The sequence below is a fragment of the Onychomys torridus genome, chromosome 20 (genome assembly GCF_903995425.1).
Source record: "Onychomys torridus chromosome 20, mOncTor1.1, whole genome shotgun sequence".
NCBI classification, from domain to species: domain Eukaryota; kingdom Metazoa; phylum Chordata; class Mammalia; order Rodentia; family Cricetidae; genus Onychomys; species Onychomys torridus.
The window spans coordinates 26,335,534-26,363,271 of record NC_050462.1 but is presented as its reverse complement, the minus strand read 5'-3'; the positions used below and the strand labels follow the sequence as shown (position 1 = coordinate 26,363,271).

At 35.5% G+C, this 27,738-nt stretch overlaps 1 protein-coding gene across 26 annotated transcripts in view; it reads right to left on the bottom strand.

Moving 5' to 3' along the window:
- Ppfia2 (PTPRF interacting protein alpha 2) overlaps nt 1-27,738 on the bottom strand; it is a 452,499-nt gene that overhangs the window by 63,886 nt on the left and 360,875 nt on the right. For all 26 annotated transcript variants that reach the window (XM_036169422.1, XM_036169428.1, XM_036169425.1 and 23 more), the window contains 7 exons: nt 24,393-24,484; nt 16,472-16,607; nt 13,890-14,110; nt 11,628-11,865; nt 7,889-7,918; nt 4,278-4,408; nt 3,308-3,462 (listed from right to left, as the gene is read on the bottom strand). In XM_036169422.1, the coding sequence (XP_036025315.1) occupies nt 3,308-3,462; nt 4,278-4,408; nt 7,889-7,918; nt 11,628-11,865; nt 13,890-14,110; nt 16,472-16,607; nt 24,393-24,484 (1,003 nt within the window). The remainder of the gene's footprint in view (nt 1-3,307; nt 3,463-4,277; nt 4,409-7,888; nt 7,919-11,627; nt 11,866-13,889; nt 14,111-16,471; nt 16,608-24,392; nt 24,485-27,738) is intronic.

Below are 27,738 nucleotides of genomic sequence, written 5' to 3'. Positions count from 1 at the left end.
ATCATAACTTCATTTTTAACAGATGCTATCCTCTAAATTTAACCAATATATCAGAAAACCACTGTTGACGACAACTTTCATGCATGTCTCTTGCATATCTTCTTGCTTACAGTTTAAGACTGGACTGTGATATGGTTTTTCTCATTCACAGAATGAACTGGTAAATTTGTTACTCCTGTTTTTCATAATTTATTTTAGAAAATAATTTGTAAAGGTAGAGATTATTAATACAGAATCTTGATATAAATTAACTTAACTCTTAGGCTGATAATCTTATTATTGGACTGGAAGAATGTCAGACAGCTCCCTTTAATCAAAACACATCATTTACAGTCTGTATTCAATTTAGCGTCATGAAGATACATGCCAAATTTATTTTATTCATTATATTCATGTGTAATTAATGCTGTGGAAAGAGTTTTGTGATGTGGCTCTTATTTGGAAAGCCACCCAGTGGCTAACTGAAATTCTCCTGTGGAAAATTTTCAAATCTGAAATTTTCCATTATGCATGGCGACAGAATATTTTGACTTTATTTCCCATGTATCATCCATAAATTATCATTTATAATCAGAGAGTAACAATAAAAGTGTTCTCTTAAAATGGAAATGAAATGAACGATTGACTTAAAGCTCATAAAATTCTTCATTGGTCCAAATGGTTCCATTGCAGATTAATAAATCTATTCAATAAGTGATGAAATATGTTCAATTTTCAGGTTGTTGGATGAATCACACTTTTTTTTCAGAGCAGTAAAAGGACAATTAACGTGTTATTTAAAATTTTTAGGAACTCAACTTAAAAAAAAAAAAAAACATGATTTTTTTTTTAAACAATAGAAGTTTTGGAAGAAAAAAATTCTGTAATGAGACCATACAAGTAGGTTTTGCTGATTTCTGCCTTTGGAGGAGTTGATATAACAGCAACTATAATTACTATAATTAAGCATAGTTTCATATATTCTGTTCTAAAAATTCATAGCCTCTGAAAGTATAAAAAAAAGGTTTGTAGAAGACTGTATTTTCTAGGTTTTAAATTGTATCCTAGATATCCCAATAAAAGATAATTTTGTTGGAAAATCCCTAATGATTTAATATTTTCTTTTCAAATTCAACTGAAAATAAGTATAAAAATATTTATGTGCAAAGGACAATCAAAAATGTTTTAAAGGTGAAAAGTAAATTATACAACCTAAAAGAAGCATATATGCTAAAATGTTAGTAGATGAATGATCTCTATATTTGTAAATATTTTTGTGACATAATTGTGAGTTATGCTACAATATATTAAAAATGAAAAATAATGATAAAGCCCATGATAGGACAGCAAATTAAATAAAACAAACATTGTTGACTAGTATGTAGATTTATATTTAAAAATAGTTTTCAAAAAATTAAAATAAAAATATCTTTTCATTTCCTGTCATATTATTGCCTAAGAATTCCTTCTTCTGGGAAATAGAAATCCTAGGATTCAATTTCAACTGTACCATTCCATTACACTAGTCACACAATCATATGCATGTCAGCCTTCTGTAGCTTATGCTGCTTTGTATGGTTGCACACCTTGGATATCAGGGAAATGATTTCAAATAATTTTACTCTCACAAACCTGTAAACATGAACATCAGAATCAGAAATTCTTTGGTGTGACAGTTGGAAATAAAACCCAGGTGATGGGGCACTACCTGTAAATAACTGTTTCTCTAATTGAGTGACGCCAGAACATATTTTGAAATTTATATAACTCTAGCTAACATTTACCATTTGAAGAAATTTAATCTTTTTCTAACTATAAAGAGCAATATACAGGAAGATCTCTCTCTCTCTCTCTCTCTCTCTCTCTCTCTCTCTCTCTCTCTCCCTCCCTCCGTCACTCACTCACTCCCTCTCTCCCTCCCTCCTTCTGTCTCTGTCTCTCTGTCTCTCTGTCTCTCTGTCTCTCCCTCTCCCTGTGTACTGGTCAGGATGCAGGATGTAACAAGTTTTCTGCTACTGCTCCTGTGTTATGCTTGTCTGCTTCCCACCATGATATACACCTTCTGCTGTAAGCAAGCCATCAATTAAATAAATGTTCTTTTTCATAAGAGTTGCCTTGGTCATGGTGTCTCTTCACAGCAATAAAACCAAGACAATATTCTAACATTCCAAAGTGCCAGTGGTATATATTTTATTTTAGAAATTTCGACTGTCAGATCTTGGATAATTCTATATATATGAATGTGCATATATGTATTTTCATAATCAATTACTTAGGGTCATTTAATTCATATTTTCATATTATCAGTCACTGATAATAATTTATCCAAGTCAAATTTCTAATGCTTTATTCTTTCTTCCTAACCTCATCTAGATTCTTCAGAGTTATTAGCGAGAAACTGTGATAGCTTTTACATATCCTTCATATTTTATCCTCTTGTTATTTTGTCTGATATTATAATTCCTTTTGGTGTTTGTCGGCTTTATCTCTTTACTGCAGAAAATATTTTAACTTCACGTAATTAAGATTTCATATTCATAGATACTCTAAGTGACAGCATATTCTTCTGTTCCTTTTGCCTGGTACATTTGGGTCTTTGTGGTTTCTCTACATGTTCTTGTAGCTGTGTGCACATGAGTAGTATATAGGTGTGCATATACGTGTGTGTGTGTGTGTGTGTGTGTGTGTGTGTGTGTGTGTGAGTGAGTCAGTGCATGTGTGTATACACATGCATGTGCTTGTGGCTGTCTTCCTTAATCATTCTCCACCTTGCCTATTTATTGTTAGTCACTCAATAAAGTTTACAGATTTAGTTATGCTGGCTGTCAAGTGAGCTCAAACGATTCACCAATCTCTGACCTCACCATTGCTGGAGTTACAAACATTTTGCCGCCATGCTGACTTTTACATGTGCTCTGGGGATCTGAATTCAGGTCCTCATAACTGCATGTTTGACATTTTATCAACCAAACCATCACTCTAGCTCTTTTTATGGTGGTCTCTGTTCTGGAAATTATTCAGACTTTATTCATCAACAAAATATAGATGGCAATAATAACGACTGATTCACAGTATCAGTGCAACTTCATAAAATCAGTATTTGAATAGCCCAGCTATTGCTATGTAAAAGGAAACAAAAGAACTGAATGTCTTACAATATGTTTCTCTCTAACTTTCATTTAGCCTGAGTCAGCTAAACTTGCTTATAGAGGGGATTAACTTGAAAGCTCAGTAGGCACGGAAAAGGACTTAGATGGGGAATGACTCACTGGGACACTCAGAAGTGACACATCCCTGTGGTAGCAGACAGTGAAAGCCCCGTACTTACGAAGCTCCCCCAGTCGAGCCTTTTCTTTTTTACCAAACAAGCGCCCTATTGAAGACTTGATTCCTTTCTTCTTGGGGGCTTTGTGAAGAGAATCTTGGCTGCTATTGGCACTGCCAAGGCCAAGGCTTTCTGGCTCAAGAGAGGCTGATAAACTGCTGCAAAACACAATAGAACAGAAATGGCTCATTTTGATGTACTATCCACCAAATACACAAGCCTCCTTTCCTTTATAAGTGACAAAAAGGAGGAATAAGTAGATTTTGAGTGATTTTCCCCCTCATCTTTCTCTAAGTTATTGAAATGTTTCTTTCTTGTTTCCATGAAAATTTCAGTAGAAAATCCCACCATTTTGTTCCAAACAACTCTTTTCCCTTTTATTCCTGCACACTCTCAAATTAATCACCCACCTTAGCCCTATTTAATAACTGTATGTTTAGTATCTTTATTTTATCGAGCATTTGGTCCATTTTTTTTCCTCAGAGTCTTTTTTTCTTCTTCTAACTTTAAAGGGAATGACCTCTTGTTAATTTTAAAAGTAAAAGTTTGATATATTATTGAAAAATTTCAAATGTCACCAGAGATATGGAAAAAAGGAGAGCAAGGAAAGAGCGTGCTGGAGAATTATACTTCAAGTCAAATTATGTACATAGTCATTTTATTTTTAATTGCCTGTGCATGAATGAATATCTCTGTGTGGGTCCTGTGCACATGAGCGCAGGTGCCTGCAGAAGCCAGTAGAGGGTGTTGGATCTCTTGGAGGCGGAGTTATAGGCGTTGAGGAGCTGCCTGGAGTAGGTGCTGAGAAAGCAATCTTTGGTCCTCTATCCAAGCAGTAAGCACTCTTAACGATCGAGACTTCTCTTGAGTCTCATTTTTCTATAAGTAACCTAGCAGTTTATTTGACAACAGTGAGGGAAGAGGAAGAATTTGGGGAAGAAAACGTTCACCGTGCACGCTGCTCGAGTCTTACCTCCGGGAGTCATTGTGGTAGGAAGAAGGGAGAGTGTGAGTCATTCTGATGGCCCTGGGTGTTGGTGGGGGAGAAGTTTCACATTTGATTGTTGCCTTGTCCTCCCGTCCATCCTCTTCCACCACGGCAATCTGGAAACAGGAGCAGTGCGTTCTGTTAGCGCATTGTAATTGCAGTGGAAATTGTGTCAAAGGAAGCATCACTAAGGTAAGGGTACTAGAATAATTGTAACACAACATATATGTCTTACACAGACAAGCTGTGATTATTAAGGAAGCGATTTTCATATCTATTTAAGAGCAAAGATAATATATCATTACAAAAATGAGCTAAGGACCTAAAAGGTAGCTCACGAGTAAAAATGACATATATCAATAAAAAGCTATTCTCACCTTAGATGGACACACACATTTTTATTTTCAGGACGGCAAACTGAACCCAGCACCTCTCACATTAGGCAAGCATGCCTCTGAGCCACCTTGGCAGTCCCTGTAAATATGTTCTTTATGGAAGACCCTAAACAAATTTCAGGAAATTTATTGAGGAAAAGATGGTATGCCTAATAAGGCATAACAAAAGCACCCTTAAGCAGGTGTGTAGAAAAGGAGAGGGCAACTTGATAAGATATGATTTATCATATTTTTCCCAGTGAGAAAAATGAAAGGTAAGAACATAATTCCTAAAAATTTGTTCAATGCCACTCTGAGTAATGAGAAATTTAAAAATATGCAAAAAAAAAACCAAAATTCAAGAAAAGATGAGACATGTTAGTAGAGAACAACCTTGCTCAGAATCCTGGAAACCTACTCCAAAAAATCAGAGAAAGAAATAACAATGATGATATTTAAAAAAAAAAAAACTTGGCAAAAATCAGTGTTATCATTGCATAACACATCATATATAGATCAAAGTTATGGAAAAATTGCTGTGAATATATGATTATAGAAATTCACATGAGAGATTCTTATGTAGCTACAGCATTCACTTAAAGCTGTATTATACAGAACTACCTTACGTGTTTCTGTGTTGAGCATACTGTGTATAGAGGTTGTTATATATGATGAAGACCTAGAACTTAATGTTCTTTTTTTTCTTTAATCTTTTCTCTCCTTGGATTATATTATTACTCTTACAGTTCAGGGAGAGCCCTAAATAAAAATTCCTTCCCTCAGTTCAGCCTCAGAGTCCTACCTGGAGAGTCTTTTCAATAATTGTTTTCAGCCTGGCTCCATTCTGATGAGATACTCAAAGATTTCTAAACCTGCATTTATTCTACACTCTTTGAGAATAGTTCGCATTCTGTACTAACTTGTTAATATTTTCACAGTTCCATGATCTGACCATAAGTCTTTTCTACAAATGTTCTTGGTAAGAGGAGTCATTTCTGAGTCATAATTTTCTTCCTGAAACAACTTTATATAAAATACACCACCATGCACCATCAAACTACAGCCTTTTCAGTTTCAGTTCTCTGAAACACGAGATACAAACAGATTCTGGGCCTTGTGTTAGAAGGGCTTTGCAATCAGTTTATAAAATAAATATAATAATGCTTATCTGAAAGCATTCTGCTGATATGCAAATGAGGCTGAATATATCACTATTTACTCTGCCACACAGCAGTTCTTGATCAGTGGTTCTCTTTCATGACTTCTGATACAGTTACCACTTTTCTATGCGAAATCTTTCTCCTGTCTTTTTTTTTTTTAATAAGATGAAATTTTAAAAATGTCATTTACTTAGAATTCTTTCTAAATTAATAATTGTAAGCCAGGCAGTGGTGGCTCACACCTTTAATACCAGCACTCAGGAGGCAGAAACAAGTGGATCTCTGTGAGTTCGAGGCCAGCTTGGTCTACAGAGGGAGATCCAGGATAGGCACCAAAACCACATGGAGAAAACCTGTCTTGAAAAACCGAAAAAGGAAACAGGATAGTTTGATGTTGAGGCTTGATATTTTTGGTGGATCCCTGGCCCCATCTTGAAAAACCAAAATAATAATAATAATAATAATAATAATAATAATAATATTATTATTATTATTAGATCCTTTATTGCAGGTGGAGAAAGCTAAAAGTTGATTAACTATGTAAGGTAAATTTGATCACTTAGAGTCAATTGTTGAGTGTTAAGTTGACATGATGGTCATATTTGTATTCTATATCTATATATCTATACACATATATCATAGATGTTTGTATGTATTATGTAGTTATATAAAGATATATGTTCCTAAGATAGGTCATAACTAAGTAAACAGAAAATAAATTTCTATTAATTTAATTCATGTAGTTGTAACATAGTTTTCCTTAAGGAAATAATGATATTTTCTGAATTCAGATATGTTTTAGCATATATTGACAACCCCAAATCTTCTAAAAATTAAAGATTTATTTATTTTTATTTCATGTGTATGAGCATTTTCTCTGGATATATGAATTGCAGGATCCTGCAGAGGCCAGAAGAGGTTATTAAATACTCTTGAATAGGAGTTATGGATGTTTTGAGCCACCATATAAGTGCTGGAAACCAAACTCCAGTCTTTAAGCAGCAAGTGTTCTCAATGGGTGAACTATCTCCACAGCCCCTGACCTGGAAGATACTGTAATTCAGAGTGCCTGCTGTGACTTTGAAATATTTCCCATTTGACAGCCAATGACTGAATGCTTTGCTCTTCTCATTTATCAAATAAGATGGAACATTGGTGATTCTGAATTGAGTCCATTGTCTCTCACATTGCATTCATGTCAAATCTGACAACTTGCATGAATTTATTCTTTGTTCTCTTCTTCCTCCTTGTGAGTTCTGGTGTCTTCAGCTTTAGTAGTAAATTCCTATCATGGCAGGGCTTCTAGTTGCGCTCCTAATATCTGGAGACTATTTTCCTTCAGGGCTAACTAATATGTAGAGACAGTAAACTCCTGTGGAAGTAATCTTATGTGAAAACCAATCTACTCGGAGACTCTTCTGGAAATCATTCTCCCTGGAAGATGTCTATCCTCCTGTTGTAGTGGTATTCTGCCTCAATTTGCCCAGGGCCATACGTTAGACACCCCATGCCACCTGATCTCATTCTATCAATCCTAAACTTGCCTAACCTGCCTTTTCTTCATTCACTGTAAGAGACCTCAAAATGACTCCTAGCAGCTATGTTTTCATCTTACTCATGCCTCTTGGCTACCCTCTGCTTTCTCAGGGAATGTCCCCTCTTCTCTTCAATCTGGGAAAGAACTGTTTCATTTTCCTTGATAGCTGTAGCAAGATCTTCTGGCTCATCATCACTGAGTAATAATAAATCTGACATTAAAAGCAATGCATGGTGAAAAATACTGAAAACAACCAGCGCTGTTCTAATATTGATCTTATGATATCACACTCTGCCATGGTTGATGAATATGAGTTAATTCTCATAATGGAATCTTTGCCTAGAAACCAGAAACAATGCGGTTTTAAAATATTTGCTCTTATGATCATATGTTAAAACTCAGTAACACATAAATGCATCAATATTTATATGGTATGCTAATAAAAATTTTTGATAATAGTATTTTAAATGCTTTATAGCAAAAAAGATACTTAAATAATAAACATGTAGAAATTATTTACAGTACCTTTCTCCGATGTTTCCTTAGATCACTTGGCTGAAATAGGCAGTAATAAAAGAAACATAAAAAAATCACTAATTAATGATTACCCTTTGAAGATATTGTAGTGTGGCTAGTATCTATAACTTGGCTTTCATTTTTCCATTGTTTCCTGAACGTATACCTTTAATCATCCTAATAATGAATATATAGTATTCAAACAATTTCCCAAAAGATTCCTTTTATCCAACACTGTATGTAGGTTAAAAAAACATTTAACTAAAGATCTCTATAAAAAACAGAGGTTGGTTAACAGAGTTTTATTGAGTAAGACTTTCTGGATTACATATATTACTTTTCTGGCATGGATATTAATATTGCTGTTTTCCTTTCAAGGATTCTCTTATGCACTAAAATCTCACACCTAAAATACTGTAAATGTTGTATTATTATAATTTTGAGAGAATATAAGAAGCTGACAAATGGAAGTAGCAGGGAGCTGGGAAAAGAGAGCAAAGGAAGGGGTGATGGAGGAAATAACTAACAAAAGGATGTTCGAAGACACTATGTCAAAACATAGAATTTTGTAAGCTACCTAAATATGTGTACATATTCCTATGAATAGTTTACAGATGGGATAATACTCTTCCTTAAACCATAAGCTACCAAGTAAAACCTATTGCAATGTATGGGCTACCTCCTTTTGAGTTGTTGGTTGGTGGTGTCCTGGAGTCATCCAAAATTATACAGATCATTGCCATTGCTGTTTGTTGAAAACCAGAACTTGGTGATAAGAGCCTATTGCTCAAGACACATTTGGGTCACAAGACTTGGAGTAATCAGGTTGGTATTAACAGGAAGTTTCCTCCATGCTGTCTAGCTTTTAGAGTATAAGAAAGTGCTATTTATCCTTCTGTAAGACAATCGTACCCATTTGAGAACTCTGTGAGCTACAATAATAATGAGATGGTGGGTTATGTCTAATTGTGAATAGTGATACAAATGTTATTAGGGGTAACCAACCACTTTTGGATTCTGTTCAGGCCTGCTGAGCAGGAGGAAATGCATGCCTAGTACTGTAAGACTGGCCAAGAATCTGTAGTTGGGCCCTGGGGTAAACCCACTACTATTATTCTGGTAGGTAAGAATATTTTTATACTGTCTTCCAATTCTGTATCTCTATATCCATAGATTGGCATAACTCTCAGACACAATAGAGATTTTTCTCTGTTCACCAGATGCTTGTTAATGCAGAAACTCACAACTGGCCAATACACAGAGAGCAAGTGGCAGGGGAGTGCTCAGCCACAAAGGAGCTATCTATATCATCTCTCCAACAAGACTCTGGGGCTATTGAGGAAGAGGTAGCTAAAAGATGAAAAGAGCCTGGGTTTGGGGAGAGCTGGAGCAAAACTGTCTTCTGGATATGCAAAGATTGCTGTACTCATGAGTTTGGTTGATTGCCAAATACTTGCACAAGATTAAGCCAAAAGGAGTGGTTCATGAGCTATCACTCCAGAGGAGCAATGGACAGTGATGCCTTTGTGGGAGTGAGAACTAGTTCTGTAAGAGTGTTGTTCTTGTAGGTTAAACACAATCCAATGGATGATACCATGTCTGTGGCTATATGGGCATCACAAATGGGTTTTGGCAGGTTGTTACAAAAAACAAAGATAAAAGTTGGCAGGAGGTTTTGGAGGTGGTGTGTGGACATGGGAGTAGGTATGTGAGGAGTCAAAATGATTAAAATATATTGTATGAAATTCTCAACAATTGATAAAATATTATGTTGATAACTGTAATATCAATATAATATGGGTATTAAGAATATATTTTAAAGAGAAAATACTTTTCCATAAAAGTATAAGTAAATATGAACATCACAGATATTGCTAAAGTACAATTGATGTAAACACTACTTAAATTGTGCTCTTTATCCCAATATTCTTACTGTAGCATTGGAAATAACTTTGTACATCCCTGTTACATTTGAAGCTAAGGCTAAGATGCTAATATTTTTAGTTACTAAGACTAGAGGAATGTTCTGTAGATTTTCAAATAAACAAAGTATGATGTGTGTCAGTGCATTTAATGAGTATAACTCAATGCATCGACCAAAACTTAGAGCTGCATTGTGTTGAGATGAATTCTGATTAGTTAATTGTTTTTCTGATTGGTCATCTTCTTATGTACTTTTAAAATATTTTAGATATCAAGTCTCCTATGAGCACAAAGGAAGTTGAAATACTTGAAAAAAGCAATGTTTTAGTTCCTTTATTTTATGTAGACTTCATTGCTTTAGACATTTCCTAATATAGAATTTGAATATGAGCAATGATCCAAATCCATAGATAGTTTTGTTTCAGTTCTCAATTTGAAAGTAAAAGGAAATAATATATAAACTCTCCATATAAAATAAGTTTCATGATGGTGAACTAAAACCTTTGAGTGTAAAATAAAACTTCATTTACTTATATGACTATTTTCTCTATGGTGAGAAATATGTATCTCTACACATATGCAAATTAGACTCAAGAGTCATACATGTATTTGTATAAATTAACTGTAAAAATTAAATATTTTAAAATTATTAAATATATTGTACATTATTTAAAAACAATTACTGTTAAATTTAGACATTGAATTGAACTTCTCTATTCAGATGATGGGCTCATACACACATATAGTCAAGGGCAGAATGTAATTTCATAGTCAATTCCTGGTCTTCTGGCCATGAATGCTACATATAATTCAGATGGATCTATGGTATTATTAATTTTCTCCATTTTATTATAGCTGGGTAGATCTTACAGTGTATATTATCTATTTCTAATTCAATTAGATTCTGTCACTAAACTGTTCTATTTTAGTTGGAATTCTGTAATTTTAATCTTCATCGAAGAAACAATATTGTACCTCATTTTTTGCAGTGTTTTCAATTTATTCAACTAATGTCAAGAACGAAACATTATATAATTTTGTAGTTAAGCAAATTTTAGGAAAACTCAGCTCCATTTTAGCACAGGCAGTTTATCCCTGCTTTCAAAGCATTAGTTATCTCTTTGTTTAAGCAGAGAAAGTGGTCTCTCACCTCATGCTATGATGGGCAGTAAACGACCACACCTTGCAGCATGCAGGAATCATTCCAGTGAAATTGGTGAGAGGCTTTTTTTATATATTACTTTTAATATGTGGCCTGAATGCTTTCAGTTTTTTTTTTTCTAGTGCACTTCCTGACTTGAATATCCAAATGTAACAATAAATGAAAAAAAATTAAAAAGGAAATGTGAAAGCATTTATATGAAATATAACATGAAACACTGAAGAAGTGATGCCACTGTTTTGGGAGCTTTTCTAGAAATTATATACTGCAAAATTATACATTTTTGTCTCTGTGTATTACAGTACATAATTGTTGCTATTAGCTATGTTTTTCAAAGGTACTGATGTATTCCTTGTCTGCTAAAAGATACTTAGTGGTTTAAGTCACTCCGATTTCTGATGTGTATTGAGACCTTTGCCTTCCGAGTGACTTTGAGATAGTTTCCTCACAGTTAAGGGCGGCTGCTCCCTCAATCCATCATGTGATTGATGAATGATGGTCACTAGTCACTATCACAAATGACTGCTGTAGTAAACACAATTACAAATTATTTACATGTGTAAAGAGACCATAAAGAGCACATAAAGTTAGACGAGAGGAAATATTCTGTAGCTAAAGAACAAATAACAAGAAGTCAAGTTGCTCTGGACAGGTCATCATTACCAGAGTCATGACTCCCATGCGGTCCATTTCCCTAGCAGGGCTCCTTGGCGTGAGCTTTGGCGTGGAGTGTCCGCTAGGGGGAGAAGAGCTGGCCAACGATGAAGCTGTTACAGAGGCAGGGATGGAGGTACCAGGATGGACCCTGGCCAAATTCAGGCCTTCCAAGCTTACGCTAGCCACTCTGTTCTCAATTTCTTCGGCACGCAGTTCTGTAGATTCCTTCTCTTCTTGAATTAGCCTGGAAGATAGAATTAATTTTTGTTCCCATTATGAGAGTGGATTTCTCCTAATAAATTACTCAGCTCAGTACTGTGAAATTTTGCCTCAAATCTAGCATTTCCGTTTCCTTTTGCTGTTGTACAACTTTAAACTGCATAGAATTACTAGCTTTATTGAGAAACATCTGTGTTTTTGAAAACATGAAATTTTCAGGTAAATGGTTGAAACTGAAAGAAGTTATACTGAGTGAGATAACCCAGACCCTGAAAGATAAGCAATGCATATACTTTCTGACTTGTGGATCTTAATTCAAACCTTTAGATGTGGGTATATAACCTGGAGCAACCACAGATACCAGAAAAATAAAAAGGGACACTGAAGGAAATGAAGAGAGTGGTAGGGGAGAGTTTCCTGGGAAGAGGAGAGGGAGTCGGAATAATGGCACCTAGGATGTTCTAAAATCCATAGGGAATCACTTTATTTTATGCTTGCTTAAACGTGTGTGTGTGTGTGTGTGTGTGTGTGTGTGTGTGTGTGTGTGTAATTTAAAAGACATTAGGCCATTTGGAGTGACAGTGATCTTTCTAAAAGTCATAGACTACCAAAAAATATAAGTTTGGGAAATCCTACTTTCGAGTTGTTGAAGTTTATGTCTGATTTCTAAACTAGCCAAACATTTTGGACAGAGTGCTTGAATGAACTGATCTGGAACTGATCTTGAAAACTCTTCCCTGGTAGCTCCCACAGTACCAGAATGAGCTACTCAAACTGCCAAGGGATAAAACAATCAATAGTTCTACCCAGCTGAAACACCTATGAACAACAATGATTAGAAAGACAAGGTATCTCAAGGGGTGTAACAGCCGTCTATTTGAATGTAAAATTCTCTGAATAGGAGGGAATTTATGTCTGGTATTGCAAACCTGTTCCCAAAACCAATAGCTAGTGAGAACCTCGACCCTAGAAGACAGCCTGCTATCTACTTTCCTAAAACAGTGTAATGTCTAACTGCTTTCTAAGTACTATCCTTAGACACACAGCTAAGTATAGCTCTTTCCCCTCATCAGTGTTGCTTAATGGGGGCCGTTACAAAGAGCCACAAGTACTCCAAATGCAAAGAAAAACTAACTATGGGTTTCACAGACCCAATTGAGATATGTACAATACAACTCATTCATCTAAGGCTCAGGAAGCACCTTGGATGAAAGGAGGAAATATTCTAAGAGCCAGAGAACAAGGATGTCAGTTAGATAGTTTCTTGTGTAAATGACAGTGAGGCTGCACCAATAAAACCTCAAAAATATGATTCCTTAAATAAGATCTAAAAAATGACAATACCAATTTACTCACCAAGAGTATAGGAGAAATATCACAAGATCCCAATCCTAGATGAAGAGCTACAGAAAACTAATATTTGCTGGGAGAAAGTGATTCAGTCTTCTTCAGGGACTAGTTTTCCAATAAATTATCAAATCCCAACTAGTCATCTCTACACACACATACACAAACACACACACACACACACATACACACACACACACACACACATGCATACACACATGCATGCATACACTTTTACACATATACATTCATACATACACACATATTTAAGTGAGCAACATTATATGAACTCATCAGATTATAATTATAAATATGTCTCTCCTTATACATATTCATATATCAAAATTAATAAATGACCTATGAAATTGAGGAGTGGAATTGACAAAGGAGAAGCTGAAGGAAGGAAGGGAAGAGAGGAAATGATATAAATACAGTACTAATATATAAAGTTCTCCAAAACATAAAAATCATTCTTTTACATCATTCTTAACATCATTAGTCTGTATGTTTCTGTATTTTCTTTGAAGAGAGTGACCTACCTTGATGCATCTTGTAATAAGGCACATTTTCAAACAGCAGACATGAAGGAGACTGATATTCTGCAGGCCTAACAAGGCACCAAGAGATGCCAAGCCCCACAGGTTTAGAAACGTATTTTAAGTATTAAGGTTTTCCAAGCTTGTGAAACCATCGTATTGATACCTTATTTCTTTGTTGATTGCATCCAATTGTTCTTGAAGCATCATAGCTAGAGTCTGGGCATCGGAATGGCCACTTGGAGAGAGAAGATCCATGGAGCTAAAAATGGTTTCTCTGTCGTCATCATCAATATCGGATATTTCAGTGTCACTCTCAAATGGGTGGCTGCCTAGGACTCCGATTTGCTGAGTTCTGTTCCATTCATGATCCCCAAGAGATTTCACCTGAGCGACAAGTGAACAAATCAAATACTCATACTAAAAGAACGAATCTGAAAACTGGCGGCCACAGCGGCAACACCAAAACAAGCGTGCATGCCTTTACAGTTTCTCAGTCAAATGCAGACCAAGTAGTAATATTTTAATCTAATAGTTTGACAAAACATTGCCCCGATGTCTTATGAGATAGTGGCTATCAACTGTTCACCTAAATCAATATTTTAGAAAGAGCAGTGATAATACATTTTCATGTGATTCATTTTCCACCCGCTTTCAAGGTGGTGATTATTTTAAAGCTCTTACACTTGCAACACTTCCTCTCGCCCAGATTTCCAAATATAACAAATTTCACTTAAACTTAAGCATTGTTATTAGTCATGCCCACACTTTTTTTATGAAAAGATGAGCACATAAATATGAACATAGAGCACATGACATAATAATCATCTTCTCAAAATTCACTTAATAGATTTGAACAAATTATTACTTCCAATATTGAAAAACAACATAATTTCATGTCTACTTGTACACCCATTAAACTTTTGAAGCAAACATGACAGTTTTAATGGTTTATGTTTTTTAAGTTAACAAATATTCTTCTGAGAGCTTTGAGTAACCAACAGATCAATTATTTTGCCAAATGTGTTCTCAATAGTCAGGCCCTAGAATTTTATGCTCTTAATATAATTAACTCCATTGCTATGATCGTTCAAAATTAGTTATGTGGGAGAAGAAATTACATTTTGTGGAATATTGAATTAATAGAGGTCTGAAGTAGTATTTGTGCTACTAATTATTTTGGTACCAAAGAACACAAACTTATTTCTCTTAATGTAAGAAGAAAAGAACTGAGACCATCTTGTTTTTATTTGTCCATCTGTATTTTCTGTTTTCCACAAATGTTGGATGCTGCTGTGATAGATTACTTTACATGTGACCTATTGATACCAATTATCAACCAAAAGCATTAAGAGCTTGTTAATAAAAAGAACAATATTTTGAATATATATAATTGGTTGTCTGAGCAAAATATACTTAGGGCACAGAGGAACTGTGTCACTTCTCCATACAGCTGCATTGATTAAACAAATACCTGACTTAAAACTTTATTACTCCACTGAATCTCGGAAACTGGTTTGTCTCAAGAAGGCCTGCACAGGCACAGCACCAGCTGACCTTTCAACATGGGGTTAGGGAGATCCCACAAGGTCCAACCCCTGGATAAGAGTTCCATGCAAATAGTGGCTGCTGAGAGAGAATCAGTCTTCACTTGGTACAAGCCTTCTGGCAAGTTGCAAATATGTATGTATGTGCATATATCAATAATAATTAAGAAGCTATGAATTTGAGAAGAAGTGGAAGCAGTGCAGGAGTTGAAGAAAGAGAAGGAAGAGGAAAAATTAAGTAAATATAGTACTCATATCTGAAATTCTCAAAAACATTGTTCTTTTATATTGTCCTTAACATCATGAGTCTATATGTTTAATGTATGTTCTGTAATGAGTGTGACATAACATAAGAAATACACCGGGTCTCTTGTAATATGTAATGATGGACTCAACAGGCTTGAATGCACATTTTGAATGCACGTATATACCTAGGTAGCAATAATAATTAAAGAAGAAGCCATACATTTGAGAAGGAGTAGGGAATATGGGAAGAGTTAGATCAGGGAGAGGCAGTGGTGGACATGATGTAAACATGGTATGCACATATGATGTTTTAAAAATAAAAATAATAAAAAAGTTACTGACTTAAAGAACAGAGTCACAGTTTATCTTGAACAGGTCTTCCCAGGCACTTTTTAAAAAGACTGTACATACTTTTGAAAGGGTGTTTCAAAATAGTAACTTTTAACAAAACATTTTCCTAATTTAGTTAAAAATATGTCAGTACTCAAGAATCCAAGCACACCAAATATCCATTTTTGGCAATATAATATATAATATAGTATAATATAATTTAACATAACATAATAAATTTAATATAATATAATACAATGCAATATAATGATTAAAACATGGTATTTCTCATTACCTATATCTAACTCCAATTTTGAACCAATCAGTGTGCTAGCTCTATACTGCAGAACACTTAATCTTTGTCTAAATCTTAAAATTCCTGAAATTATTATAAAAATTGCACACAATTAATAGTGACAAATAAATAAATAAATAAATAAATAAATAAATAAATGGGAAACCTCCAGTGCATATTAGATGCCTTACATTAGTTAACTTTACAATATGTCATCTTTTATCCTCAAAACTTGATGCTCATATTCAGGATTCTCTTCTAATACAAATTCTATCTGGAGTAGCATCATATATTTAGCTAAAACAACTAACATCAGAAGAAAACAATCACCTTTGGCTCATCTCTTCGCACACCCATGCGGCCTCTCCTTGGTCTCCGGATAACTTTAGTGGTTCTGTAATCAGACTGGCTGTCCACGAGAGAGCCAACTGAATATCGCAACTCAGTCGAGGTGTCTAGGTGAGTTCTGGAAAACAGAAGAAATATCGAGTCTCACAAATTAAATTTATTGCTGCCTGCTTCCAAATTGTCAATAAGGCAGAATCTCTCAAGCAGATGAATCTCAAGAAAGAGTGTGCTATTCCGGTTATGCTCTTGAATGTATGTGCTAGATGATGCGGATGATTTTCATTCTTGAAGGTAAGGTACATTTTCTCATTTTTAGACTACATTTATAACCTTGTTGTTTCTTATGATTCTCCATGTTGTATTATAATGAAATATGTTAACATTAATAGTCAAGGTCCATCGATTTAAATTATAAACATTCTGTGTGGTTTTTCCTCTTTTGTCTGTATCATAATATTTACCATTCATTGCTATATTTTTAAGTGTTTTGCATTGTGCTTACTGAAAAATGTATGAACTTGTGAGTTCAGAACTTTTAAGTTTTATAAATTGTAGAGAAATTCATTAACATTTTTATATCCCATGGTGTTCTGTTGTCCAATTTAGAGGAACAGTAAAATGCTTGCTTTACAGTGAATGATCTTATTTTAGTAAATAGCTAGGATTTTAGCTTTGTGTAAATCATTGTGACAAGATGAAGACAAATCTTAGTAATCATTCTTGATGCTGCAATTTGCTTAGAGATGAAATAGGTAGAAAATTGCAATAGAAAAATATCACCACACTGGTTTTAAATAAACATGGTAATAAACTACACTGTAATCACAACATAGTCAGGCACATTATCTGTACGTAGATTTACAGCAAATTCAATTTATTTCTGTAATAGCGATGGTGATAACAAAAGTGACTTCATGCTGTCCTATAAAATGAAATCACAGATTCATCAGCAGTAGGTGCTTTCTGCTCAACTTGGGGCTCCTACTGATTGATGACACATGCTTCCTTAACTCACTTTGAGATTAGACATCAGCATTTATTCTATATCTGTCAAGATTGATGAACTCCAGCTGTTTGTAGCAGTGGGCGATGATAACCCAACTTAAGGAAAACTTTGTTTAACCAGATAATTAATTAGATCAAATGAAATAAGAATTATTCTTCAAAAAGATGACACTTAATATTTTCATAGCAATGAACATGGGCTGAAAGTCCACTTGTCTAATAGTGAGTGAGTCATACATAAAAGTAGACTAGCCAAGCCATACTCAGAAATCGCATAACTTATCTTAGTCTGTTGGACAGACATTTCATTTTATCTTTAAAAAGATTAAATTTTAGTCACATTATTTATCAAGAAAGATGTGCGTTCTACACTGTGAATACTTTATTAATTCTAGTGGATTAATGAGTGAAAGGTTGGAATTATAGTCCCCAAACAACCTGCATCAAAAAACGTAGATCTGTTTCACCTATGACTGCTTAGGTCAATGTTTCTTTAAGCATCATAGTGGAGTGTGTAACATTAAAACTTGTCATTCTAGAAAATGACATTCTTATTTTGTTTTGTTTTCTCTGAATTCTATATCATTTTAAAAATTATGGGACACAGCAAACCTTGCATATATCAGTATTCATCTTAAAAGACCTTGGTGTCTCTTTGAGGCCTCTACAATTTGGGACTTCGTAGTTTACAGATTCACATTAGCAACTTACTCCTTCCCATCCTTCTTCATTCAGTTTAACTGACTGGCATTCAAATCCTTCAATAATTTATACTTTATTTCATTTCTGAGCCTTTGGACATACTGTTGTTTCTGCTGAAATGGTCTCTTAACACGTTTATACTTCTAGCATTCTTGGAGTTTCAATTTAAATGTCCAATTGCCACATGCTATTCTAGTTTTTTGGCATTTCATCTTTGCAATAGTCTACAAGGTACCATTCCCTCTTTCCTTTCAGCAACATTTGTTTTCATCACCTTTGGAGCCCTACTTCATCCCTGTCTGGCAAAGAAAACAAGGTTAATAGATCGGCAAAGAAAACATGTGAGCTGACACCCATCTAGAAGGGATGCTGCACAAATTTCATGTAAAATGACTGCTTGCCTCTCTACTTTTTTGTCATTTTTTATTTTAGCTTGTTCTCTAGCAAAAGAAAAAAAGAAGCTATATTTCCACCCCAATTAAATTTTCAAATCATTTTCTGCATACATATTAGAGAGTTTTTGCAAGTCTAAGTAAGTTTTAAAAATGTCTTTCATCAATCTGATTACAAGAGAAGGCCATTTCAGGGTATCTATCCACTACTGATAGGAGTCGTGACTGGGGACATCCTTGCAAACTCATGAGTTTCCCATGCACCAGATTTCTACAGGACCCCAAAATGCACCCTCATCAAGACATCTCTTTCATTATTCCCCTCTCTATCACACCCCCATCCTGATCCCTCATGTTCCCATCCCCACCTGCCCACCCACCCCTAATTTACCCAGGGGATCTCTTCTATTTCCCCTTCCTTGGGAGATCCATGTGTCTGTCCCTGTTTGGGCCCTCCTTGTTACCTAGCCTCTCTAAGGCTATAGATTATAGCATGGTTATCTTTTACTTTACAGCTAAGATCGACTTATGAGTGAGCGCATACTGTATTTATCTTTCTGGATCTTGGTTATCTCACTCAGGATGATTTTTTTTTCTGATTCCATTCATTTGCCTTCAAATGTCTACATATGTGAGACAGTCGTATAGCTGGTGTACTTGTGGGTCTCCTAGCAGTAGGAGCAGGGTCTGTCCCCTGACTCTGGCAGGCCTTTTGGAACCTATTCCTTTTACTGGGTTGCCTTGCTTAGCCTTCATATAAGGTGAGGAGCTTAGTCCAACCTCAACTTGATATGCCATGCTTTGTTGACACCCATGGGAGGCCTGCCCCTTTCTGAATAGAGGAGTGGATTCTGAGGCAGAGCAGAGAGAAGGTGGGGGGAGGGAATGGGAGGAGAGAAGGGAGGGGAAACTGTGGCCCAGATACAAAATAAATGAATACATTTAATTAAACATTGTCTTTCAATTCTTTAAGCAATGACTTGTGAGGAACATCAATGTAACTATCACTAATATTTATGAAAGTTACTTGTTATTTGATATGTGTAATAAAGACCACTTTCTAAAATAATTCATTTTCTAAAATAATATAACTTGGATATATTAATTATACCTACTATTTGGAAAATATATTGTGAGAATCTGAATAGGAAAAATGATTTCCCATACCAAACAGCAAACATGTCCATCTGAAGTCTAGGAATGCAGAGGCTCACATATGTGGTTTTATCTCCACCTTGTTCCTCATGAGTAACTGATTTTTATGGACCCAGCAACCTTTTCTGTGTATGAAAGCCATGGTGTCAGGCTGTCAGGAAGCCTCACTATAATATTGGAGCTTTATATACTTTTATAACATCATTTCTGAGACTGAATACAAAAAAGATATGGGCATGGATTTGGACATATTAGAATACAATTGATGTGCTGGTTAGGCATTGATCCCTGTATGCATTGACTCCTATGATATATGAGATATTTCTATGTCTTTATCATCATCATCATCATCATTGTCACCACCATCATTGACATTATCTCTCTCACTTTTGTGAGAAACTATCACTAATTTAGTGATGTACAAGATTTGGGGGGTGTCTCTGTAGCCACATAACTATGTTTCACATATTAAACTGAATTTATACACACTCAACAATTGGATATTGTGTTAATTAATAATTCTTCTGCAAAGAGTAAAAGCATCTTTAGGGAAATTTTTAATATTTATTTTATTGAATATGTATGATATATATATATGCCCTATGTGTAAGCTTGGTACCAATGGAAGTCAGAAGAGGGATTCTTCTGGAGCTAGAATAATAGCTGGTCTTAAGCAACCACTTGGTTTCCAGGAATTGAATCTTCATATCTGCAGGATCAACAAATGTTCTTAAAATGCTGAGCTATCTTTCTAACCTACCCAATAGGAACTTTTTAGTTTAGATTTGATCTGGTCATGTGAAACATGAATTTCTAGATAATCATTCATTTTACCAGGAGCATACTATAGGCCAGAGAGAATGTGTGGTGCCATGGATACACTTATTAGCGAAGCAGGCATAACTTTTTGCTCATGTGGAGATACTATTCTCAAAAAAAAAAAAAAACCCAAAACGCACAAAAACAAAACAAAGTGGAGTTCTGTAAAGCATTTATTGACAAAAGTTTCAAATGTTATCATTATGTGCTTCCTAAAAATATATATAGCTAAATAAATTTAATTTTGTCTTAGTAAACAGAGCAAAACCAAATTATACATATATTATTGTCAAATGGAGCTATCTATCGTCATATATATTCATCTATCTACTAACTGATAATCTTGTGTCTTCTTTCTTTAATGATTGTATGATAGGAGAGGTGAGCATGGCTAAACTCCACTAAAAGCTTCTTTTTTCATATGTAATTCCAGTTCCCATATTAATTTTCAATTGACTAAAACAAGAAGACATTTGCTCAGTCACTATAAGGATCTGTCACATTTCTGCTTTGGACACATTAAGAAAAAACAGACACTTCAAACAGTGGATTCAAGCTTAAGGCCCAGACACAAATTTATGCACTTATGGACACATGATTTTTGATAAAGAAGCCAGAAATAAACAGTGGAAAAAAGAAACCATCTAAAAACAAAGGTGTTAGTCAAACTGGATGGATGCCTATAGATGAATCCGAATAGATCCATACTGATAACCTTGCACAAAACTCAACTCCAAATGGATCAAAGGCCTCAACATTAAACCAGATGCATTAAACTTCATAGACGAGAAAGTGATAGCCTTGAACTCACTGACACAAGAAATACTTTCTGAATAGAACAGTATTAGAACTGCTACTAAGATTAACAATTAATCATTGGGACCTCATGAAACTGAAAAACTTCTGCATAGCAAAGGACACCATCATTCAGACAGAGACAGGTTACAAAGTAGGAAAAGATTTTTAACAAGCTACAGATCTGATAGAGGGATAATATCCAAAACTTATAAAGAACAACAACAAAGTAGAAATCAAGAAAACAACCCAATTAAATATAAAATGGGGTATCTAAACAGAGAATTCTCTAAAAAGAAAGTCAATTGGCTAAAAAATACTTGGAATATTCAAAGCCCTTAGTCATCAGGGAAATGCAAATCAAAACTACCTTGATATCTCATCTTTTACCCTTCACTATGGCTAAGATCAATCACAAATTCATGCTAGTGAAGATGGAGTAAGAGGAGGAAGACTCTTACATTGCTGGAGAGAGTGGAAACTTGTACAGACATTCTGGAAGCCAGGTATTGGGGTAAATTCTGAAAGGTCAGAGAAGCAGAACAAGCTACAACTAACCTCAACTTTCCAAATTCTCAGCTGGTCCTGTTTCCTCAAACTGAAAGCTTCTGAGTCTTCATCCGAATGGATTTCAGCTGAACTGCTGCTGAAAGCCTAAAAGCTTAACAGGGTCTTGTTTCTAGTCCTAGCACCTTAATATACCTTTCTACTTCCTGCCACCACTTCCTGGAATTAAAGGCATGTGTCTTTCCCAAGAAAGACATGAGATCTCAAGTGCTGGGATTAAAGGTGTGTGTCACCATGCCTGGCTGTTTCCATTGTGGCCTTGAACTCATAGAGATTCTGATGGATCTCTGCCTCCAGAATGCTAGAATTAAAGGTGTGTGCTACCACTGCCTAACCTCTATGTTTAATATAGTGGCTGTTCTGTTCTCTGACCCTCAGGTAAGTTTATTGGGGTGCACAATATATCAACCACAGCATACATTCACATATATTCACACATACATATACACACACACATGTATTAAAGGAATAAATATAAAGGCAATATAAAGGAAAATGCCAAATAATGGGGAAGACAGAGCCCTACCTGGACTTCTCTTGTCAAATGAAGCTTCCAGTACTGGGATTGGGTTACCTCTAATTGAGTTGTTGACCAAATGGTTCCCATGGGAACTACAAAAAACCCAGGCTGTTGCCAAGACGATAGATAGGTTGCTCTCCAGAAACTGACAGCAAATCCCTAAATCTGAAGACAATATCTATACAACTCATTAAACATGGAAGAGTTGGACAGGTGCCTACACTGAGCCTTCACTCATAGGTTCTAGTATTTTTGGTACAAAAATTACTCTGCACACTATCAAAGGAAAAATTTGACTACTACCTCGCTACAAAACCTTTGATCTACAGGGTTGATCTGCCTAAAGATATGTTAGTGCAATTGTAGAAAAAAGATTGTTGGAATAACCAACATCTGATTTAACTTAAGGCCCACATCATGAAATGAGACCCATATCTGATGCCCCTTGGGTGATAAAGAACCAGAGACTGAATAGTCCATTGACCTAGGGCAAACCAAACACTACTGTTCTACCAAAAGAAGTAGCAATAAAATGACTCTAAGGACATTATGCTATAGTCATAGACCAGTTCCTTGCTCAGTCATCATCAGAAAAGCTTCCTCCTGTTTTAGATGGGGATGAATATGGAGACTCACAGCCAGACAATATGCAGAGAATGAGAAACCTTGTAATACTCAGCCATAAATGGGATGTATCTATCAAGTTCCTCCCCTAAGGGCTCAGGGAACTCAATGGAAGAGGAGGCAGAAAAAGTTGAAGAACCAAAGAAGATTGAGGACACCAAAGAAACAAGGCCCTCTAACATCAATAGGATTGATACATACATGTATGTACTTAGAGAGACTGAAGTAGCATGTATAAGACCTGCATGGGTCCTTGATTTTATATATATATATATATATATATATATATATATATATATATATATATATACATATATGTATATATACAAATATATATAATCAAATAATATAATATAATATAATATTATATCCTGATTCTATGCATCTCTATATATTTCTCGTGCTTTTTCTTGGGCTTCTTTCCTTTTGTTTGTTTCTTTGCCCCCTTCTAATATGTTAGGTTTTGTTTTATCTTATTACATTAAATTTATAATATTGTATATTTTCATCTCTTAGAGGCCTTTTTATTTTCTAAGTAGAAACAGAAACGAGGTGGATCCAGATGGGAAAGGAGAAGAATTGAGAGGAGTAGAGGGAGGGAGACCATACCATAATCAGGATATATTATGTGAGAAGAGACACATTTTCAATAAAAGGGAAAATAATTTAATGAAAATAAAATAAAAATGTCATATCTCCTCCTGGAATACAGCACAATCTCTATATGTATGTTTTATTTTTAATTTAGGATCAACATAAGGGGCCCGCTGGCATTGGGATCAGGGTCCATCCCTAGGGTGTAAGTGGACTTTTTGGAGCACACTGCCTATGGTGGGACATCTTACACAGCCTTTGTCCAGGGGGAGAGGTTTGGGTCTCCCTCAACTGAGTGTATCAGGCTCTGCTGGCATGCTACAGGAGGCCTTGCCTTGAAGGAGGTGGGAACAGGGGTTGGGATTGGGCAAAGGTTGGGGGGGGGGGTGGGAGGAGACAGGGGATGGGGGTCGGTAGTTGATATGTAAAATGAATAAAAAATTTCTTAATAAAAAAGAAAAGAAAAAAAGAATTGTTTGTGCATTTATAACTATATACATGTACATAGAACACAAAAGATTTTCAGTCATATTTTGATTACACATATTCAAAGATGATGTGCAAATTAGAAAGTTATCTCTAAATTCAAAAACAAATTTTGTAGATTAAAAATATGACAGTGTCTACTGAGAAATAAGAGACCCTTCTTTTACTTGGGAATGAAGAAAAATGTAAGAAAATTCACATTGATATTTGCTGAACTACAAATAAACATTTGACTTAATGTTACCTCGATATAGTGGGTTCAATTAGAGAGCTAGTTCTCATTTTCATTTGGTCAAGTTCAGATCTTAACTTCTCAATTTCTTCTGCTAATCTTTCCTAAAAAGCAAAAAGCAGTTACTCAGATGATGGTCACATCCAGTGTATCAGCATTCAGTTGTGAAAAACACATAGATATTTAAAAGGGAAAATGATGCCATTTTATTAAAGAAGACTGGATATAAATAGAAATTATACTTGTGTTTACCTTTCATAATGAATATGGCAATAACAGAAGTCAACAAAACCACCTCTACCCCCCGGTATTTATTAATACTAAATATTTGCAAATTTGTGAGATTATTAAAATCACGAATATAGCTATGTCACTCAAACACAAAAGACAAATCACATCAAGTTTTTAGTTAAATGCAGGAAGTGAATGTGATGACTACCCTCTTGGTTGTCAAGTAGACTACATCTAGAATTAATGAAAACCCAAGTGGCTGGGTTCACCTGTGAAAAATAATCTTTGGTTGTTTGTTGTTGTTGTTGTTGTTTTGGGAGTTCTTTTTTTCTCCTCTTTTATTTGTTATATTTGTGTTTTAATTTTACACATCAGCCATGGGTTCCCCTGTCCTCTCCCTCCTGCCCCCGCCCCCACCTTTCCCCCATCCCCTCCCCTCCATTCCCATCTCCTCCAGGGCCAAGACTCCCCTGGGAATTCAATTCAACCTGGTGGATTCAGTACAGGCAGCTCCAGTCCCCTCCTTCCAGGCTGAGCAAAGTGTCCCCACATAAGCCCTAGGTTCCAAACAGCCAGCTCCCAGGCAATGGGACCCGGACCTGTCCTTAGTGTTGTTTCTTAATTAATTCATTTGAAGTGAGAAGACCTACTTTTAAACCAGATCTTTTGAGGTGGGAAGATCCATCTTTAATCTGGGCCGCCTCTGCTCATAGAAGCCTATGCATAGTACATTTAATAGGGAAGCTTGCTCTTTACAGGCTTTCTCTTACTCTCCAAGGCAAGTCCGTTCCTTCACTGGCTTTAAAGCCTACTTCAGGATTTCGGTGTGTACTCAAGACAAACTGAGACTGTGAGCCATGTGGACTGACTGGATTCTTGGACCTTCCATTGACAGGCAGCCACTATTGGATCAGTTTAATCACAACCTGTAAATCACTCTAATAGCCCCCCTTTCCGTGTGTGTGTGTGTGTGTGTGTGTGTGTGTGTGTGTGTATGTGTGTGTGTGTGAGTGTGTGTGAGTGTGTATGTGTGTGTATGTGTTTGTATGTGAGTGTGTGTGTATGTGTGTGTGTATGTGAGTGTGTGTATGTGTGTATGTGAGTGTGTGTGTGAGTGAGTGTGTGTATGTGTGAGTGAGTGTGTGTGTATGTGTGTGTGTGTGTGTGTGTGTGTGTGTGTGTGTGTGTGTATGTGTGTGTGTGAGTGTCTGTGTGAGTGTGTGTGAGTGTGTGTGTGTGTGTGTGTATGTGTATGTGTGTGTATGTATATGTGTGTATGTGTGTGTGTGTATGTGTGTATGTGTGTGTGTGTATGTGTGTGTGAGTGTGTGTGTGAGTGTGTGTGTGTGTGTGTGTGTGTGTGTGTGTGTGTGTGTGTGTGTGTGTGTGTGTTCATTTCACCAGTTCTTTTCCTCTAAAGAATCCTGGACTTATAAAGAGAGAATTTCCATTTTTTCTTCATCAAGGTTGAAGCGCACATCAGTGAAGAACAATGATTTAGAGAAGGAGAATTCCATTATAAAAGGAAGCCAAGAGTCCCAACTTTTAAAATTCCTTGAGATGTGAACAAATGAATAAATAAAATATACTTATGATTATAAGGCTCAGCATGAAAGATTGGCTGGTGGTCAATAACCTAACTACAGGTTTGATTTTGTTTGTCTACCTATAACTTTTTCAGACTGGTATTAAATACCACAGTGGGTAAGTTTATGAAGATTGGAGTTGTCTTAGCTAAGTGCTCATGAACTTACTTCATAACAGTTTAATAACTGATTCTGTTATGGTTGTTAAATGAGCCCTTAGTTTTTATAGCTTCTCTCTCCATAGCCAACTCTTACATTTTATTTGATTCATATTCTTTTTCTTACCATACTATGACTGGTTTTAATGACAATGATTCCTATAGGCTCATAAATTTGAATACTTTGTTTCCAGATTGTGGAACTGTTGGGGAAAGATTGGGAGAGGTGGCTTTTTGGAAGATGTATGTCATTGGGGGTGGGCTCGGTGGTATCAAAAGCCCACAATGCTCCAGTTAATTGTCTGTCCTTTTCTTTTTTGTGGATCAGATTTAAACTCTCAACTGCTGCCCCAATGCCATGTCTGTGCTTGCTTTCACACAGTCTGCCATGACGCTCACAGGCTCACCCTCTGGAATTTTAAGCCCCAACAAACTCCATCTTATATTAGTTATTTTGGACAGGATGTATTTTCACAGCAACTGAAAAGCAGCTAACAGAATGATATTGTGGGATTTGTGACATTTCTATTACATGTTCTTTATATTTTCAGGACCTCAATCCTATTTACCCTAAGCTCCTTTGATAGTTTTGTAAATTGTTTATTAGGTCCAATATATTTTATGCACCTTCTTCTGCTAGAATCACTTTTCTGCTAGAAAACATACAGATATTCAAATAAAAATTTGGCTTTAATTTTTTAAATTACATAGTTTCCTTATTTTCAGAAAAATACTCATTGAGTTTCTGTTCTGCACACCTGGTGTACAAAGAATGAGCTGCCTTTTACTTAATGTAAATTAGTAGAAAAAGACAACTGATAAATAAAATGCACCACTAAATTATATTGTTAAGAAGAAAGAAGAATTATGAAAAGATGATATATAACATTTCCTCCCAGCACCATCTTTGTAGCTCATGTATGCCCCACACAATGTGGCATTTGAGTGAAGTTCTGAATAAAGTATGAGAACATATTAGAAAGAACATTGCAGACAGAAGTATATTTGGTGAGACAGGACAGAACCCCAGGGTTGATGGGTCAGAGACATCAAGGCAAATCATAGGTGGGGTGTGGATTAAGTAAGATTACCATTGAGTGAAGGGAAAAGGCAACTGGCCATTCTGAAAGGCCCTTAATGCATTTTAAAACTATTGTCTTTTTATTATGAATAAGAAAAGGAACAAAGGAAGGGGTGGAATCTGAGCATTGTTGCATGATCATTACAACAGCTGTGAATAAAGGTTTGCATGAAATTTGGAGGCAGGGAAGAAATACAATTATCTGGAGCTCTCCAAAAATTATAAGCAGAATCATGAGAGTGGATTCAAACATTTATTGGAACAAAAATGGATAGATTTTTATTCAGGTTTTGATGATAAAA